The sequence below is a fragment of the Spermophilus citellus genome, assembly GCF_964194105.1.
Source record: "Spermophilus citellus genome assembly, chromosome: 13".
Classification (NCBI taxonomy): Eukaryota; Metazoa; Chordata; class Mammalia; order Rodentia; family Sciuridae; genus Spermophilus; species Spermophilus citellus.
In genome coordinates this window covers 91,106,879-91,125,931 of record NC_138193.1, presented here as the reverse complement: position 1 = coordinate 91,125,931, position 19,053 = coordinate 91,106,879, and the positions used below count along the sequence as shown (strand labels likewise).

Below are 19,053 nucleotides of genomic sequence, written 5' to 3'. Positions count from 1 at the left end.
CTTCAAATGCAAATGTGTTGTTGACCTTTGGGTATAATACTGTCATATTTAAACTTTTATATTCTTTTGCAACTTAGTATTCAAAACTGTGTGTCTTTTGTGAATTTTTATTTTGAAACTATAGGGAAGAATTGGATATCGATCTAAAGGATATTTACTACAAAATTCGATGTGTTTTGATGCCAATGCCATCACTTGGTTTTAACAGACAAGTGGTGAGAGACAATCCTGACTTTTGGGGTCCTCTGGCTGTTGTTCTTTTCTTTTCCATGATATCATTATATGGACAGTTTAGGGTAAGTATATCTTATTTTGTAATAAATTCAAAAATTTCAAAACTTAAATATAGACAAATATTAACTGAATTATTATGTTTGAGTAATTCTTTACCTTTGCCCAATATTTCTCACTGTGCATTCCTAAAGTTGTTCTATAATTAAATAAGTGTATCTTAGATTAATGCTTTCTAAATTTTTCCACATCATCATTCACACAGAAAGTATTAATATTTGTATGACTCATTGGAGTAAATGTTTGGGACTTCTCCCAGTTGACCAGAACTGGCCAGAAAGACTGCCCATATCTTTTCTTATTTCCCTGTGGCATGAAAAGTTTTAAATGTGATACACAATCATTTTTGTATCTTTTATTTACATTTTTCTGTTTTTTTAAAGTGAATTAAATAATGACAAGGATTCCATCAGTATTTTTTTCCATTATTACTGGTATTTTAGTCACTTTGTCTTCAATGTCTTTATGTTTTGAATACAATATAAATATATCACTCTCATTTCCAGTAGTAAGGCTTTAGAGAAGTAAAAAGTAACTCTACCATAGTGAATTGACATTGAATTGATTTCTTGCTGCTGTAGCAAATTGCCATAAACTTAGTTACTTTAAACAACACAAATGTGTTCTTTTATCATCTGGAGGTCTGGAGTCCACAATATGTCTCAAAGGACATTGATGGATCTTACATGCAGCAATTATTGCTGTAGTATTATTTACTGACTAGTGAATTCTTTATTTCCTTCATTCCTTCCACATTATTACTGGGAATTTTCTAAGGAACAGCTATCCCTCTTTTCTATTATGTAATTATTCAGTTATTTATGTCAGTATGAACTCATGGGTATTTATTTTTTTCTCTAGTATATAATCCAGTATCATTTACTTTATTGCATAAATTGTTTCAGTTTTAGCCTTTGGAAACTCCTTCATGTTGCCCTCTGTGTTCATACTTTTTGAGCACTTCCTTTCCTGTGATCCCACAAAGTGTTCCAGGCTAATATTATATATTTCTGCAAGTAGCTTCAATGTTTGGCTTAATGGAAGCTGAATTTTAAGATTTGCTTTCTATATTCAATCTGTAATGTTCCATTGTTTTCTCTGCTCCTGACCTAGAAGCACCATTTCTCTAAGGAGTCTTAGTTTCTTTAATTACAGAGTATTTAGAAACTAAGTAATCAATGAGTTTTTGTCACTACTAGGGTGTTACTTCCAGACCTCCTAGAAGACAGAGCTTTAAATGTATACATGTATCATTAAATTAAATCTGAGCAGTTAAAAGTGTCTAAAATGTCTTCCTTGTTCTACTTGGGTAAATATGTAATTAATCGAAGTCTTAAGTATTTCTAGAGAAGATTGGCAACGTATTTTAGAAATGAATTTTCCTTGCAGAATACCATAAACCATGAAGTTAGGAGTGAATACTTCTTTTTTTCTTTTTTATACTTATATTTTATCATATGTCTTAAAATGTTGAAGTTTTCTTAGGCAATTGATAATTGCTAAATTTTCAATTTGGTTGTATAATTGTATTTCACATTGCATTCTTTCTAAGTTCTGGAAAGATACCTGAAAGCTCACACAACCTATCTATGACCTGAAATTGGGTATGACAAACTATCTTTAATATAGTAGAGAACTGAATTCCTGAAAAGTTAGCAGTTTTATGTGGTACAGAGATATTAATTATGTGAATTTTTCCCCCTTGAGGTGGTCTCATGGATTATAACCATTTGGATATTTGGTTCACTGACAATTTTCTTGCTGGCCAGAGTTCTTGGTGGAGAAGTAAGTTGTTAATTTTGAAAGTACCCTTTGTTTTTTATGGTAAGCTTTATTTTTGATACTGCAGATACCATTATATTCATTATAATTACTTTTAAGTTATATTAGTTCCTTTAAGTTTTTCAATATCTGAAATGTCTTTCTTATTCTACTACTTGGATAAATATGTAATAAGAATAAGCATACTCAGTAAATGTTACAAGGGATGAAGAGAAATGGGAAGATGCCATATCACTGATCAAATAATAAGTAGTTTTTTGGGGAAGAATACAATTTATTTTCTTACAGCAGTTTTCAAGTTTGTTCATAAGTTAGTTCTCAGGTTGCCACAGAGATTTCTTTTTATGTGTTATATTTATCAATATTTTCCATGTTAGAAATTAAAATAATTTTTTAAAAATTATAAAATAATTTAAAATATTTGTTTTATTTCAAGCTAACAATAAACCAACTATAAACAATACATTTTGAAGAAAATTAACTATCTTTTTCCTAAACAAAACAATGAGAAGAGTAGCATTGCTTTAGATTTTTGCAAGTAGCTTCAATGTTTGGCTTAATGGAAGCTGAATTTTAAGATCTGCTTTCTATATTCAATCTGTAATATTACATTGTTTTGATTAAAGTATGTAGAGAAAATAAGAATTCATACAGATAAATAATTGGAAAAGGGGGCTGGGCCATAGCCCAGTGGCAGAGTGCTTGCCTAACACTTGTGAGCCCACTGGGTTTGATTATTAGCACCACATAAAAATAAACAAATAAAATAAAGGCATGCTGTTCATCTATAACTACAAAAGAAAATTAAATTTTAAAAATTGGGAAAAGATGTTTTAATAGCTTTTTCAGATAATTGTGGGTATTCTTTTCTGATACTGCACCAAAACTTAACTACTTAGTTTCTTTAAAGTTGCAGTAAGGAATCTCAAATTTTATCTATGAACTTTTCACACTGTGTTTACTTTGAATGAATCTTTATTCCCTGTGTATGATTTTGGACATAAGAGAAAAAAACATCATTAGTTCACTGAGTTTTGCAGATACTTTTAAATGTTGACCATTTACTTGGGGATTGAACTCAACTATACTTTGCCACTGAGCTATATCCCCAGTTCTTTTTATTTTTTATTTTAAAACAATATTTTGCTAAGTTACACAGGCTAATGTTGACCTTGCTATCCTTTTGCCTCTGCTTTTCAAGTACATGTGATTGTTCGTGTGTACCACTATGCCCACCCAAAGTTTTTTTTTTTTTTTTTTTTTTTTAAGAGAGAGGAGAGAGAGAGAGAATTTTTAATATTTATTTTTTAGTTCTCGGCAGACACAACATCTTTGTTGGTATGTGGTGCTGAGGATCGAACCCGGGCCGCACGCATGCCAGGCGAGCGCGCTACTGCTTGAGCCACATCCCCAGCCCCCCACCCAAAGTTTTTAAAGTTCATATTTTTGCTGCAACAATTTACTGTTAAGTTTTTATTAATGCAGCAGATACACTTTATTAATTTTCAAAAGCATGTTTGCTGTAACCCAGTCTGAATAACCATGGTTTCTCTATCTGTTGTTCTTTGAAGTAAAAATGATGTTCCATGGAATAAGGGTTTTTTTTTGGGGGGGGTGGGAGGGTATCAGGGATTTAACTCAGGGCCCTTTGACCACTGAGTCCCATCCTAAGCCCTGTTTTGTATTTTATTTAGAGACAGGGTGTCACTGAATTGCTTAGCACCTCGCCGTTGCTGAAGCTAGCTTTGAACTCGAGATCCTCCTGCCTCACCTCCCAAACCACTGGGATTACAGGCATGCGCCACTGCAGCTGTTTTATTATTATTTTTTTTTTCGTAAATTTTTTTAGTTGTAAATGGACACAGTATCTTTATTTATTTTTTTAATGTTGTGCTAAAGATCAAACCCAGTGCCTCACCCTAACCCTAACCTAACCCTAACAAGCGTTCAACCACTGAGCTACGACCCCAGCCCTATTACTATTATTTTTAAGAATTTTGATCTTATAATCTTTGAAAACAGTCTCTGAGATCCCCAAGGGTCTAGAGGCCATTTTGAGAACCTTTAGCAGTTTATTCTGCAGAAAGAGTAAAACAGAGGAGATGCCAAAGTTATAATATGATTCATCAGGCTGACTCTATGAATAGCAAATGTTAAATGCAGAAACATTAAGCTGTCTTTTTTTTTTAATATTTATTTTTTAGTTGTAGTTGGACACAATACCTATATTTTATTTATTTTTATGTGGTGCTGAGGATCAAACCCAGGGCCTCAAGCATGCCAGATGAGTGCTCTACTGATGAGCCACAACCCCAGTTCCAAGCTCTCTTCTTATATTTGATAGTAACATAAGAAGTTTGTTACTTAGCAAGTTTGTTACTTAGCTCTAGTTGATTTGCTTTCCAACTTCCAAAATTATGTTGCTATTATCTTGTATCCTCTTCTTTTCTTGTTCATTCCTCTTATAAAAAGAAGCCTCAGGATAGGATATAGCTCAGTGGTAGAGTGTCAGCCTTGCAGTATATGAAGCCCTGGGTTTGATCCCCAACACCTGCAAAAAAAAAAAAAAAGTCTCTTTTTTTTTTCCCTTCCCATTGAATGGAGTTTCAGGAGGGAATAATATTAGATGTATAATAAGTATATAGCAACGTCTATGAAGCTTTTTCATTCTACATATGGAAATCCTAATTCTAATAACACTTAAAATGATATTTTATTATTTTAAAATTTTTTTAGTTGTAGATGAACATAATACCTTTATCTTATTTATTTTTATGTGGTATGGAGGATTGAACCCAGTGCCTCACACATGCCAGGCAAGCACTCTACCACTGAGCTGGAACCCTAGCCCCTAAAATTATATTTTAATGTATATTTTTCTTATATCCTGGACAAACATAGTCTATGTCTATGAAAAAATAGATATCACTAAAATTGTTTGTGTGATTTAAGAGTTAAGAAACCTTGATCTTAATTGGATTTCATCACTTACCAGCTTTGCTTTCCCGAGTACAGTATTTGGTCTAATCAAGAATCAGTTTCTGGGCTGGGGATGTGGCTCAAGCGGTAGCGCGTTTGCCTGGCATGCCTGCGGCCCGGGTTCGATCCTCAGCACCACATACAAACAAAGATGTTGTGTCCACCAATAACTAAAAAATAAATTTAAAAAAAAAAGAAAGAAACAGTTTCTTAGCCAGGTATGGTGGCGCACACTTGTAATCCTGGTGGCTGGGGAGGTGAGGCAGGAGGTTAGGGATTTCAAAGCCAGCCTCAGCAAATTCATGAGATCCTAAGCAAGATAGTGAGACCCTGTCTCTAAATAAAATACAAAAAGGGCCAGGCACAATGGCGCACGCCTGTAATCTCAGCGGTAGGGAGGCTGAGGCAGGAAGATCATGAGTTCAAAGCCAGCCTCAGCAAAAAGTGAGGTGCTAAAAAACTCAGTGAGACCTTGTCTCTAAATAAAATACAAAATAGGATTGAGATGTTGTTCAGTGGTCATGTGTCCCTGAGTTCAATCTCTGGTACCTGAAAACCAAAAAACAAAAAGGGTTGGGGATGTTGCTCAGTGGTTAAGCGCCTCTGGGTTCTCCCTGGTGCCAAAAAATTTCTTCATAATGGAACAATAATGCATACTTCATAGAGAGTTGTTTCTTAATTGGATCTTTATAGTTTGAAGGCCTCTGTCAGAACTTGGTATATAGAATTCACTAATATATTTCTCTTCAGTCTCTCCTGGCTGCCCTCCCTCCCTTCTGGTCTGCATTTGTCACATCTAGCTTCTCTGGGCCTTGGATTTTTCATCTAACTAAGTTGTTTGTTGTGCCTTTAATCCTCCACAACTTAGGGAAAGTAGAGACAAAATAAAATGTAGATATATAAGGAAGGTGATTAGATAAATAATCCTGAAACTCAAAAGAGAGGTAGGGCTATAAATATAAATTTTGAGTATCATCAGCAAATGTTAATTGAAACCAAGGTGGTTGGTGCTAGGGCCTAGGAACATTGCAGAATATATGATAATTTGAAATATATTGGGTATGATACTTTTTGATTTCTTATTAATTCTCACACTTATGTAAGTACAATGAATATTTTATGATTAATAGTGATTAAAATGAGTATCTTGATTTCTATGATATTTATTTAAAATTTTGAAAATCTACAGGTTGCATATGGCCAAGTTCTTGGAGTTATAGGATATTCATTACTTCCTCTCATTGTAATAGCTCCAGTACTTTTGGTGGTTGGATCATTTGAAGTTGTGTCTACACTTATAAAAGTAAGTTATGTGGTAATGAATTACATGAAGTAGTTTATTGTTTTCTAGTAAAGCAAAAGTTTCCTAATCCTCTAAGACTGTGATAATCTAAAACTGTTTCTCAGTTTGTATAAATATGTCAAAATAGACTCATATTGTTATGTAAAACTAAAAAGGATAATTTTTTTAAAAAAATTAAAGAATAGTAGTATTTTGGAAAAGAGAACATCCTTTAATAATCATTGGGCATTTTGAGCCGGGTGTGTTGGCACATGTCTATAATCCCAGTGGCTCAGGAGGCTGAAACCGGAGGATCAGAAGTTCAAAGCCAGCCTCAGCAATGGCAAGGCACTAAGCAACTGAGACCCTGTCTCTAAATTAAAAATACAAAATAGGGCTGGGGATGTGGCTCAGTGATCGTCATTGAGTGCCCCTGAGTTTAATCCCCATTATCAAAAGAGAAAAAAAAAAAAGGAACGTGCATTTTGGAACCAATCAGTTCTGAATTCAAATCCTGTTTCTACATGATTTTTTTACCTTCTAGTCTTCTGAAGGTATCTTAACTTTTCTTATTCTCAATTTGTTCATACTAATGGGAATCTCTTTTGTTCTTTTTTTTTTTTTTGGTAGCGGTACTAGGGATTGGGCCCAGTGACCCAATCTACTACTGCACTACATCCCCAACTCTTTTTATCTCTCTTACTTGCTGAGTAAGGCTGGCCTTGTAATCTTCCTGCCTCAGCCTCCCATGTCACTGGGATTATCAGCCTGTGTCACTGCACCTAGCAACACTGGATGTCTTAACAACTGGTTTTTAAGGATTTGTTGTGAAGATTTTAAAGTATATAGATGCAGTGGTTGGCACACAGTAGGCACTCCAAGGATAACTGTTATTACAGATATATATATATAAGATTATTTTGAGATCGTCTTTCTGTGTTCAAACTGTTTGAATACTTCAAACCAAGAAAAGCTTCCTTTCCTCTACATTCTTACCCTGAAATCTTTTTTATCTAATTGGCATTATTAGAATTTAGTTTAAAAATCTCAGGATTCAGCAGCAAGCCTCATGCTGGCATTTAATTATTCTAGCTTTATGAACTTTACTAAGTCATTTAGGGTTACTTTATGCCATGTTTTCTTTTACTTGGTTAATCATGTTTGAATATTTCTGAAACCACTTAAAATTACTAAAAGTATTGTACTTTTAGTCATTAGCTCTAATGAAAGTTGGTCCTTAATATTTTTTATACAACATATGAATGTATCATAAAACAGAAATATCTTTTGAAAATATCATTTAAAATTTAGAATAAAATCAGGTTTCTTAATTTTTTTTTTTTTTTTTTTTTGGTCAGTACTGGAGATTGATCCCCAGCCCTTTTTATTTTTTTATTTTGAGACAGGGTATTGCTAAGTTGCTCAGGGCCTGGCTAAGTTGCTGAGGCTGGCTTTGAACTTAAAATCCTCCTGCTTCAGCCTCCAGAGTCACTGGAATTACAGGTGTGCACCACTGCACCTAGCTCTTAAAATTGTTTTTAAACTTCAGATTTTTCTTTGCTAATTTTTTTCCCTAATCATTTAATCTTTTGTGGATATAGTGGACTATTATACACATTTCTAATTTCAGTCCAGTTAATTCTAGGATTACAATACAGTTTAATCTACAAGCACTAATTTTAACATTTAATTCCTATAATACATTATCTAACCATTTATAACAAAACATCCTGATATATAAATGCAATTTGATCATAATTTTACTTTATGTATTTCTTTATATCTTTCTGTACACTTCAGTTATTTTTTTTTAAAGATAGAGTGAGAGAGGAGAGAGAGAGAGAATTTTTTAATATTTATTTTTTAGTTCTCGGCGGACACAACATCTTTGTTTGTATGTGGTGCTGAGGATTGAACCCGGGCCGCACGCATGCCAGGCGAGCGCGCTACCGCTTGAGCCACATCCCCAGCCCCGCTTCAGTTATTTTGTGGGTCTTTTTTTTTTAATATTTAAAAAGCATGGTAGAAACTTGGACCATCCCAAGTATGTTTCAGTCAGTTTTCCAATATCTTATTATCATCATTTATTTATTTATTTATTTGTTTTTAAGAAAAACTGTTCTAGTTCTCAACTGAAGTCAATTTTTCCCCCAGGCATGTTTGGAAATATCTAGAGGCATTTTTGAGTATCATAGACAGGAGGAGGTTATTGGCATGGTGTGTAGAGGGCACATGGTAGGCAGAGGGCAGGACAGCTCATCATAACAAAGAATTATTTGGCCTAATTGTTAACATTGCATGTTTGAGACATTCTGGCTAATGCTGTCTGTTTCTATTATAGTATCCTTGATTTTTCGCCTCATTTTATGTTATAAAATGTCTAAAGTGACTAAGCCAGGCAAAGTAGACATGCCTGTAATCCTGGCTGCTTGGGAGGCAGAGGCAGCAGGGTCACACATTTGAAGCCAGCCTGAGCAATTTAGCAAGACCCTTTCTCAAAATGGGCTTGGGAATATATTTTTTTTTAATCTGTTCTCCTGCTTTTTAACAATTTTCTATCTCTTGAGGGTAATTTTGTTTTAAGAATTTGGCCCAATAACTTTTTCAAAAATTGGCTTTATCAGGATTGGGGACTGGCTCAGTGGTAGGGCATTTGCAGAAGACACCCCAAGTGATTATTATGATATACAGGTTTCATTTTTTAAAAAGACCATCTCATGGTTAAGGAACAGAGCAAGGATGAACATTCTTAATGTTTTTAATATTTTTAGTTATTGTTTACCACAATTGGTGGTTGATTTTTTAAAATATTGTAAACATTATTTTTACTCTATGATAACCAAAAAGGTATTTGATTTGCTAATGTGCTGCCTTTTGTCTTTCTTTTCTTCCTTTTTCTTTTTTTTAAGCTGTTTGGTGTGTTTTGGGCTGCCTACAGTGCTGCTTCATTGTTAGTGGGTGAAGAATTCAAGACCAAAAAGCCTCTCCTGATTTATCCAATCTTTTTATTATACATTTATTTTTTGTCTTTATATACTGGGGTGTGATCCAAGTTCATTCATGAGTAGAAAAAGACAATGTTACATTTGTATGTAGGCTGGGAATTCTTGCTAAAGGGATTGGAAAAAAACGTTGCTGGTAAACTTTCACGTTTGAGATGAAAAGGAAGGTTTAAGATCTTTTTACAACTATTTTTTGTATGTAATTAAGCAGTTACAGTTATCTGGGATTTTTTGGTCAGAATTCTAAACTGTTTGATTCTTCATATTCCAGTGAATAAAATATGAAAGCATTGTGTTTTTAAGATTGTGTTAATATTCACCTAAAAATTTGTGCCAAAAGCACCTGACTCGGTAATTGTATTTCACTTGAAGGATAAATTTGACAGCATCCTGATAATCTAAAAGTGCAATGTTTTTTTTAACGAGTTTTCTCCTGCATCACAGATCCTGTAGATATATATTTATATTTATACATATATATTTATGAAATAATTCTTATTATTCACAAAATATATTTCTGAATAGCCTAAAAATTAAAATATGATGCTTAAACTTTTCTTCAATTGGCCATTAATCTTTTTTATTTAAAATTTAAAATTTGTTTTTTAAATTGTATGTAATTTTTAAAATAATAGCTGCTGATGTAGACATGATTTGTGAAAGTATGCTTTTAAAAACCATTTTGAATGTCTTAAACATCTGACTTAAAGTTTCTGTTTATCTTTCTGACCAAAGGAACAAGAGCATATGGCATTCATTAAAGTTATTAATATATAGAAAAACAATGATATTTATAGTATCAGTAAATATTTTTAAGTGATACTCCTAAATCAGAGAAGTATGGGAAAAAGACATAAAATCTTGTGGTCCTGAGCAATGTTATATGAAGTAGAAAAAAATAAAATGTTTCCCAGCTGTGTGTTTTGTTTTATAACACCTTGTCCTGTATTACTTGATATTTTAACAAGTATCAGGCACTCTCTAACAAATGTACAATTTTTTTCTAAAGGAAATATTAAGAAATTTTTATTAGTGAAATTTTTGTTGTAAATAATTCATAGATTTTACATATATCTTTAATATTTGTAAATCAGATAAAATATTTTGGGCTAGGAATGTAGCTCAGTAGAGCACTTGTCTAGCATGTATTCAAGGTCTTGGGTTTGAGCCCCAGCACCACACACACACACACACACAAACACACAATTTATTTATGTCCATAAAATAGCAAATGCCTACTAACTATCAGCAAATTATTGTATTTTCCTTTCTGCAGTTAACCTGGAAGAGTTAACTGCTGTCCTCAAAATGATAACATGGTTATCTCTTGGTATGTGTTCCTTTAGCAAACTTATTCATCAGGAAATATCCAGCACTTTGGAATCAAGCCTGCATATTAGCAAGGTATCAAGCCCATCTTTCTCCCTTTCCCCAATGCCTCCAAAAAAAAAAAAAAAAAAAGTTTATTTAATTAATTTATTTAGTTTTTGGGTGCTGGGGATTGAACACAGGACCTGTACTTGCTAGGCAAGCACTCTACCATTGAGCTTTACCTTCAGCCCCCAGAAAGTTTATTTTAAACTAGGAAAAATGTAGAAAAGGGGGTTTAGGAAAACAGACTAAAAACACCAGAAACATAAAGCTTCTAGAATTTGAAACAATAAATAGTAAGGAAAGATGTATGACTATGGAAGTAGCAATTGTAAGATAAGCATTTGTCATGCTTAGAAATTCGTGAGGTCAATCCTTTGTTACAGTGTGTTTTTTGGTGTTCATAGTGCTGACTCTTGGAATCTTCCCCCAAAAGCTTAGAGGTCAGGACCAGGTCAGGGATATTTCAGACTACCTCTATCAAAAAACAGTTTAATTTTTTAAAATTATCATTGCTTTAAGATGTGCATAGAATTGGGGGTATAGCCCAGTGGTAAAATGCTTGCATCACAGGGGTAAAGACCTGGGTTCAATCCCCAGACACCCAAATCCACCCAAAAAAAGATTTACATAAAAAGTTCACTTGGGATGGGGTTGTGGCTCAATGATAAAATGCTCACCTAGCACGTGTGAGGCCCTGGGTTCAATCCTCAGCACCACATAAAAATAAATAAAATAAAGGTATTGTGTCCTACTACAACTAAAAAATTGAATATTAAAAAAAAAAAAGTTCACTTATGGCCTGGTACAGTGGTACACGCCTGTATTCCCAGTGGCTTGGGAGGCTGAGGCAGGAAATCTAGGGTTCAAAGCCAGCCTCAGCAAAAGTGAGGTACTAAGGAACTCAGTGAGACCCTGTCTCTAAATAAAATACAAAATAGGGCTGGGGATGTGCCTCAGTGATTGAATGTCCCTGAGTTCAATACCCAGTACCCCCCCCCAAAAAAAATTCACTTATGGATCATGTTTATACCTAAAGATATAGAATAAAATTAAGTAGTCATGTTCTACAAACAGTACTTTAGGGCTGGGGATATAATTCAGTTGGTAGAGTTCCTGTCTCACATGCATGAGGCCCTGGGTTCAATTCCCAGCACTACCAAAAAAAAAAAAAAAGTAGTTTACTAAGATCTCTAAAATTTTATGAGCCATTATAAATCCTTTATATCTAAAGGCCTATAAGACTGTTTTATATATAATAGTATGTCCATTTCTAAAAAAAAATTCCCCCAAATTAATATCTTAATATGTAGTTCTAAATTAGTAAAAATTTGTATTAACGTAAAATACAAAGTAGATGTTTATTTAAGTATTGTTGAAAATGTAATCATTTTTTACTTCTTACTTCTTTTGACAGTTCTGGGGATCGAACCCAGGGGCACTCTACCATTGGGTTATATTCCCAGCCACCTCTCACCCTTTTTCTTGTCTTATTTTGAGACAAGAGTCTCTCAAATTTGCCCAAACTGGCCTTGAATTTGCTATTCTTCTATCTTAGCCCTTCTAGTTTCTGGGATGACAGGCAATGCACCCCTGTACTTGGCTTAAAATTTTTGATGTAATAAAACATTGAGCCCGGCATGGTGGTGCATGGTTGTAATTCCAGCAACCCAGAAGGCTGAGGCAGGAGGATCACAAGTCCAAAGCTAGCCTCAGCAATTTAGCAAAACCCTAAACAACTTAGTGGGACCCTCTCTCAAAATAAAAAGTAAAAAGGGCTGGGGTATACCTCAGTGATAGAGTCTTTACCTAGAATGCCCAAGGTCCTGGGTTCAATCCCTAGCACTGGGGGAAAATTTTGAATAAAATAAAAACAGTATTTTTCATATTCCACAAAACTAGTTGAGTATTTTTAAATGATAGTTATTTGGTTTTTACATTATTATTAGTGCACATTTTAGCTATTCTATGTCTTCAGGAACTTGTGACACTTTTTTTTTTTTTTTTAAAGAGAGAGAGAGAGAGAATTTTTTTAATATTTATTTTTTAGTTATCGGCGGACACAACATCTTTGTCTGTATGTGATGCTGAGGATCGAACCCGGGCCACACACATGCGAGGCGAGCGCGCTACCGCTTGAGCCACATCCCCAGCCCCAACACTTTTGTTTTTAAAATAAAACCTTACTCCAAGCTGCATACAGTGGTGCATGCCTGTAATCCAAGCTATTCAGGAGCCTGAGGCAGGAGGATCACAAGTTCAAGGCCAGCCTGGGCAACTTAGTGAGACTGTCTAAAAATTTTAAAAGGGCTAGTGATATAGCTTAGGGTACACTGTCACTGTGTTCAATCCTCAGTACTATTAAAAAAAAAATATTTGGGGCTGGGGTTGTGGCTTAGTGGTAGAGCGTTCGCCTCACATGTGTGAGACCCTGGGTTCGAGCCTCAGCACCACATAAAAATAAATAAGTGAAATAAAGCTATTGTGTCCAACTACAACTAAAAAATAAATATTAAAAAAATTTAACACTTTTTCCTATAATAGATGTTATTGAGCAATTTTTATTAAAAACAAAACAAGGAAAAAAGAAAACTTGGTGAAGCATTTACATGGATGAAGTGAAATTATACAAAGAGATGTTATTGGGAAAAATTTGTCATCTGATGATAAAGGAGAAATAAAACAAATGATTACTGCTTTCCATATAATAAGGATTATCATATGAAAGCATGTTGAATTTTGTTCTGTTGTATAATAGAGCTTTTATGTAATTAATTCTCCAGGTAAAGTATCTTAAAATATAAATATCATTTGATGAGACAACCATATATTTTATAATCCTATGCACAGTTACCTGCCATGATAATTAGTCTCTCCAGTAAAAGTATTCTTGTTTATGATGATGGTCATAGGTGGTAAATCCCTCATATTTGATCTTCCAAATGGGACTTAGCAAAATCTTAACCTAATACAAATTCATTTTCAAAGGATGTACTGATGAGGACCTGAAGAATGAAATGTTGCAGTTGGTACCTTGAGTGAAGGCACAATATATAGTCAAGTATTTATTGACTCCTTACATGTGCCAGGTAGTGAACTAGGTGAGGAGTATAATAACACGCAAAGAAGAGAACACTTTAATCAGCTTATATTACTGAGGAAGACAACCAATTTATATCACAAATTGTAAAACAATTGCAACAAATAAAAAAAGATTTGTGGTGGTAAGAGAATATATAATGGAGGAATTAAAAAGAAACCTTCCTTGTCTGAGACAGTGATGCTTAAACTGAAATCATGGGAATAAATAAAAGTTACCTGGACAAGGAAGGTAGGGAGGACTACTCCATTAAGAAGGATTAGCAAGTGAATGGAAGAAAATGAAAGCCACTTTGGCTAAAGTTCCATAATTAATGAAATTGAACACATATTTCAGCTTCATCTGACATTGTAGGTATATGCTTGCTTTGTCAAAGCTTTTGATTAGAAATATAGAACCAGAACTCTGTGTTTTTAATACTAAGCACCAAAATATGCAGTTCTACTCTAATATACACCCAACAAAATGTCCTGAGAGACATGTAACAAGAATGTCATAGTAAACCAGGGTGGTGGCACATACCTGTAATCCTAGAGTCTTGGAGGCTGAGGCAGAAGAACTGGCAAGTTCCATGCCAGCCTGGGCAACTTAGTAAGATCCTATCTCAAAACAAATAGGGCTGGGGATGTAAGTCGTAGAGTGTTCCTGGTTAAAAAAAGTTTTTTTTTAAATTTGTCTAGCCGTGCGTGGTGGTGCATGACTATGATACCAGTGACTCAGGAGGCCGGGGCAATAGGATCACAAGTTCAAAGCCAGCCTCAGCAACCAAGGGAGGCCCTAAGTAATTTAGTAAGACCCTATCTCTAAATAAAATATTAATAAGGGCTTGGGATGTGGCTCAGTAGTTAAGTGCCACTAGGTTCAATTCACAGAACCAAAAAAAAAAAAAAAATTCACTAGAAGCCCCAGTCAGTGGCTTCCACCTCTGTCTTTTTGGACAAAACTGAATCACCTGACCCCCTCTTGCTACAAGAGTATGGGGAGATATTTTAAGCAGTGTGCATTTCTGCCCTGAACAGAGTTAAAGTTCTGTTGGTAAGAAAGAATGGATTCATATAGTAATTGCTAGTCATATATAGATATTTGTTGAGCACTTGAAGTAAGGGTAGTGCAAATGAGGAACTAATTTCCAATTTTAAGTTTGAAGGACTATATATGGCTACTTGCTACCATATTAGATCAGTAAGTGTTCATATTGAGATGATTCATAATTGTTAACCATTCACTACCATTCATAACCAAAATTAGAAACCCAAATTGAAAATTGTCATATTTCCTGGGCAGAGTGGCACACACCTGTAATCCCAGCAGCTCAAGAAGCTGAGTCAGGAGGACCTCAAGTTCAAAGCCAGCCTTAGCAAAAGCAAGGTGCTAAGAAACTCAGTGAGACCCTGTTTTTTGCGTTTACACAGGAGGGCTGGAGATGTGGCTCAGTGGCCAAGTGCCCCTGAGTTCAATCCCTGGTACAAAAATAAGAAAAATTGTTGTATATTTACATAATATATAACTACACATAATAATAATTACTATAACTACACATAATAATAATTTGCTACAGTTACCTCAGAAATGTGAGATATAGCAAAAGTAGCCAGACAAAAAGAATATATAATTTTTCTATTTATGTGAAGTCCAAAACAAGATATTAGTTACCCTTGAGTGAGAAGGAAGTAGCTGACAGATGGTAAAAGGATTTGGGCTTCTAGGATGTTAGTGTGTTCTGTTTCTTAATCTGGATGCTAATTAATTGGTACATTTAGTTTTGCAAAAATATATTAAATTGAACCCTTACAATATGTACGCTTTTTAAAATATATATATTTTTTTCAATTGTAGTTGGACACAACACCTTTATTTTTATATGGTGCTGAGAATTGAACCCAGGGCCTCACACGTACTAGGCAAGCGCTCTGCGGCTGAGCCACAATCCCAGCCACCCCCGACATGTACACCTTTCTAAATAGATGTTTCAAGTAAAAGTTGTAAGTTGGAAAATTCAGACTGAGATGTCAACAAAGTATTGATAAACTTCTTAACATCCATTTAAATGTTCTAAATGTTCATATTCTAAAACTGAAAGAATATATCAATGAATTATAGTCTAGACCATGATTTAAACCATCCTGAAATGTCTTTTTTTTTTTTAAAGGGTCCATAGCTTTTATTTTGTTTATTTACTTTTATGTGGTGCTGAGGATCGAACCCAGGGCCTCACACGTGCTAGGCAAGCACGCTAACACTGAGCCAAAACCCCAGCCCCCTGAAATGTCTTGATGGTGTGAAAGAATTAAAACAAATTTTTCTAGAATGAAAAATGACTTATTCCAAGTAATGTGAATATTGAGTGCTAACAGTTATCAAAAACTTAGTGTTTAAAGTGCAAAATGCACATTTCACACACAGGTTCACTTAAAACTCAAAGCTGAAAAAAAGATTTGTAATCATCAATGAAAAATTTAGGAGGAAATATGTATCAGCTTCAACAGTAAAGAATTTGAAATGGGGCTGGGGATGTGGCTCAAGCGGTAGCGCGCTCGCCTGGCATGCGTGCAGCCCGGGTTCGATCCTCAGCACCACATACAAACAAAGATGTTGTATATGCCAAAAACTAAAAAATAAATATTAAAAAATTTAAAAAAAAGAATTTGAAATGAAGATTTATAATATTTTACCTAAGAGTTTTGTTTCTACTGGTATTGAATCCAGAGGCCCTCTACTACTGAACCACACTCCCAGTCCTTATTTATTTATTTATTTTTAAAACGGGGTCTTGCTGAATTGTCAAGGCTGACCTCAAAATTGTTAACATTCCAAATCCCTGGGATTAAAAGCATATGCCAGGGCTGGGATTGTGGCTCAGCGGTGGAGCTCTCGCCTAGCATGGGCAGGACCCAGGTTCTATCCTCAGCACCACATAAAAATAAAGGCATTGTATTGTGTATATCTACACCTAAAAAATAAATATTAAAAAAAAAAGCATATGCCACCACATTGAAACTGTGTTTCAGTTGAGCAAACAACTTTTTTGGGGGTGAGGAGTATACTTGTGATTGAACTCAAGGGCACTCAACCACTGAGTCTCATCCCCAACCCTTTTTTGTATTTTATTTAGAGACAGGGTCTCACTGAGTTGCTTAGTGCCTTGCTTTTGCTGAGGCTGGCTTTAAACTAGAGGTCTTCATGCTTCTGCATCCTGAATTGCCCGGATTACAGGCATGTGCCACCGTGCCTGGCAAGCAAACAATACTTTTAAAGGTTCATTTAAATAGTTAATACCACCTACCTTATTGTTAATATTAAATACAATCAAGGTTTTTCAGGCATTGAATATTTGTTAATACAGACTAAATGCAAATTAAATTTAGTCTTATTTACAAGACATCTATTTGACAAAATGTTTTAGATCATTTATATCAAAGTTACAATTGTTAACACATAAAAGTATCTTAATAATTAGTTAAAAGGCAAAATATTATGATTTATAATAGATTAATGACTTTCATTGATGCTGAGAAGGTAACAGTCTGGGAATAAAAATATCAGCCTTTTTATAGGTATCCACGAAAAATAATTCCACTAAGAAATATATACTATCTTTATTGGGCTGGCATGGTATTGCAGACCTATATAATTCCAGCAACTCAGAAGAGTAAGGCAGGAGGATCACAAATTTGAGGCAAGCCTCAGCAACCTAGCGAGATCCTATTTCAAAAAATAGGCCTGGGGATATAGCCTAATAGTTGAGTGCACTGGGTTCAATCCTCAGTATTGTGGGAAAAATATATATATTTTGGATTTTTAACAGATGGTTCTGGGGAGGAAACCTGGAATTTCAACTAAGGTTTTAGAAAGATTTCTAAATGTTTTAATTTTGCCCAAAACCACAAAATTTGACTATCTCTAAATAATAACAATAAAATATGAGTGAATTATCTTCAGTGTTTTCCCAGTAAACTATTTACTATCATAAATTGATGATAACAATTAAAAATTTTCTCTGAGGGGTTGGGAATACAGCTCAGTTGGCAAAGTGTTTGCCTCGCATGCTCAAGGCCCTGGGTTCAGTACCCAGCACCACAAAAAAAAAAAAAAAAAAAAATTCTCTGAGGAAGTCATATATCTGAAGAGCTCAAAATTGTGATAATAATTAGAACTTTTGTGCAGCCTGTAGTGGTAAAGCAACTTAGAAACATATCAAGCTTTGTATATTTTCTTCATTAGAAAATTTGAAGTTAAAGCAAACATTTAGAATATGAAAATATTGTTAGAAATATTTTAGGGTACTGGGTATCATGGCACAATCTGTAATCCCATCTACTCAGGAGTCCAAGGCAGGAGTATGGCAAATTCTAGGCCAGACTGGACAATTTAGCAAGACCACATCTCAAAAAATAAAAGGGACTGGAGATATAGCTCAGTGATAGCATGCTCCTGAATTCAATCCCCAGTATTTTGGGGGAGAGAAAGAAATTTTTTAATGAAAAATCAATTATGAAAAGTATTTCAGGGAATAGGATATAGTCCAGTTGCAGAGTACCTTCCTAGGAAGTACAAGGCCCTGGATTCAATCCGCAGCAAGCAATCCCCTGCAAACAAACAAAAACACAAGTTTTTTTGGTGTTAACAAAAACAGTATTTTTAAGTCTTATAAGTTTATAAAAACTAAAGTGATTGAACCTATAAAACTAAAAGCATTAAAAAACAATTTAAACTGAGGAAATAGAGTATGCCATTTGAAGTAAAATATAGAGCTAAATCCGAGGGAAACTTATTTAGTAATTGTATTATATCATTTTGATATATTTCCTTTCTGTGATGAGTAATTTCATTTATAAACTTGATTGGGCCATAAGTTGCCCAGATATTTGGTCTAACATTGGGTATTAGTTGTTTCTGTGAAGGTGATTTTGGATGAAATTAGCATTTAAATTGATATAGACTGAGAAAAGTAGATTGCCCTCTCCAATGTGGGTAGCCCTCATTGAATCAGTTGAAGACTTGAATAGACCAAAACAGGCTGAGTTTCCTCCACCAGAGAGAATTCCTCCTGCCTGACGACTGCCTACAAACTGGGACATTTATTTTTTTCTGTTTTGAACTCAAACTAAAACATCAATTCTTCCCGGATCTCTAGCCTGTCAATCTTGAGACTGGAACTCCACCATCACTTCTCATTGGTCATCACTTGCCAGTTTACCTGAAAACCAAGAGATCTGTCAGCCTCTATAATCACTCTATAATAAATC

At 34.5% G+C, this 19,053-nt stretch overlaps 1 protein-coding gene and 1 long non-coding RNA gene across 2 annotated transcripts in view; one reads left to right on the top strand and one right to left on the bottom strand.

The window, feature by feature from the left end:
* The window catches only part of YIPF4 (Yip1 domain family member 4), a 25,066-nt gene extending 14,811 nt beyond the window's left edge, over window positions 1-10,255 (top strand). Inside the window, exons 3-6 of the mRNA XM_081264922.1 lie at window positions 125-296; window positions 1,999-2,076; window positions 6,242-6,355; window positions 9,244-10,255. Coding sequence (XP_081121048.1) covers window positions 125-296; window positions 1,999-2,076; window positions 6,242-6,355; window positions 9,244-9,381 — 502 coding nt within the window. The 3' untranslated portion in view covers window positions 9,382-10,255. The remainder of the gene's footprint in view (window positions 1-124; window positions 297-1,998; window positions 2,077-6,241; window positions 6,356-9,243) is intronic.
* LOC308632647 lies at window positions 9,577-19,053 on the bottom strand. Its single transcript, XR_014018621.1, has 2 exons — window positions 16,023-19,053; window positions 9,577-11,387 (listed from the first exon to the last, which is right to left on the bottom strand). It is a non-coding gene; the product is annotated as an uncharacterized lncRNA (long non-coding RNA).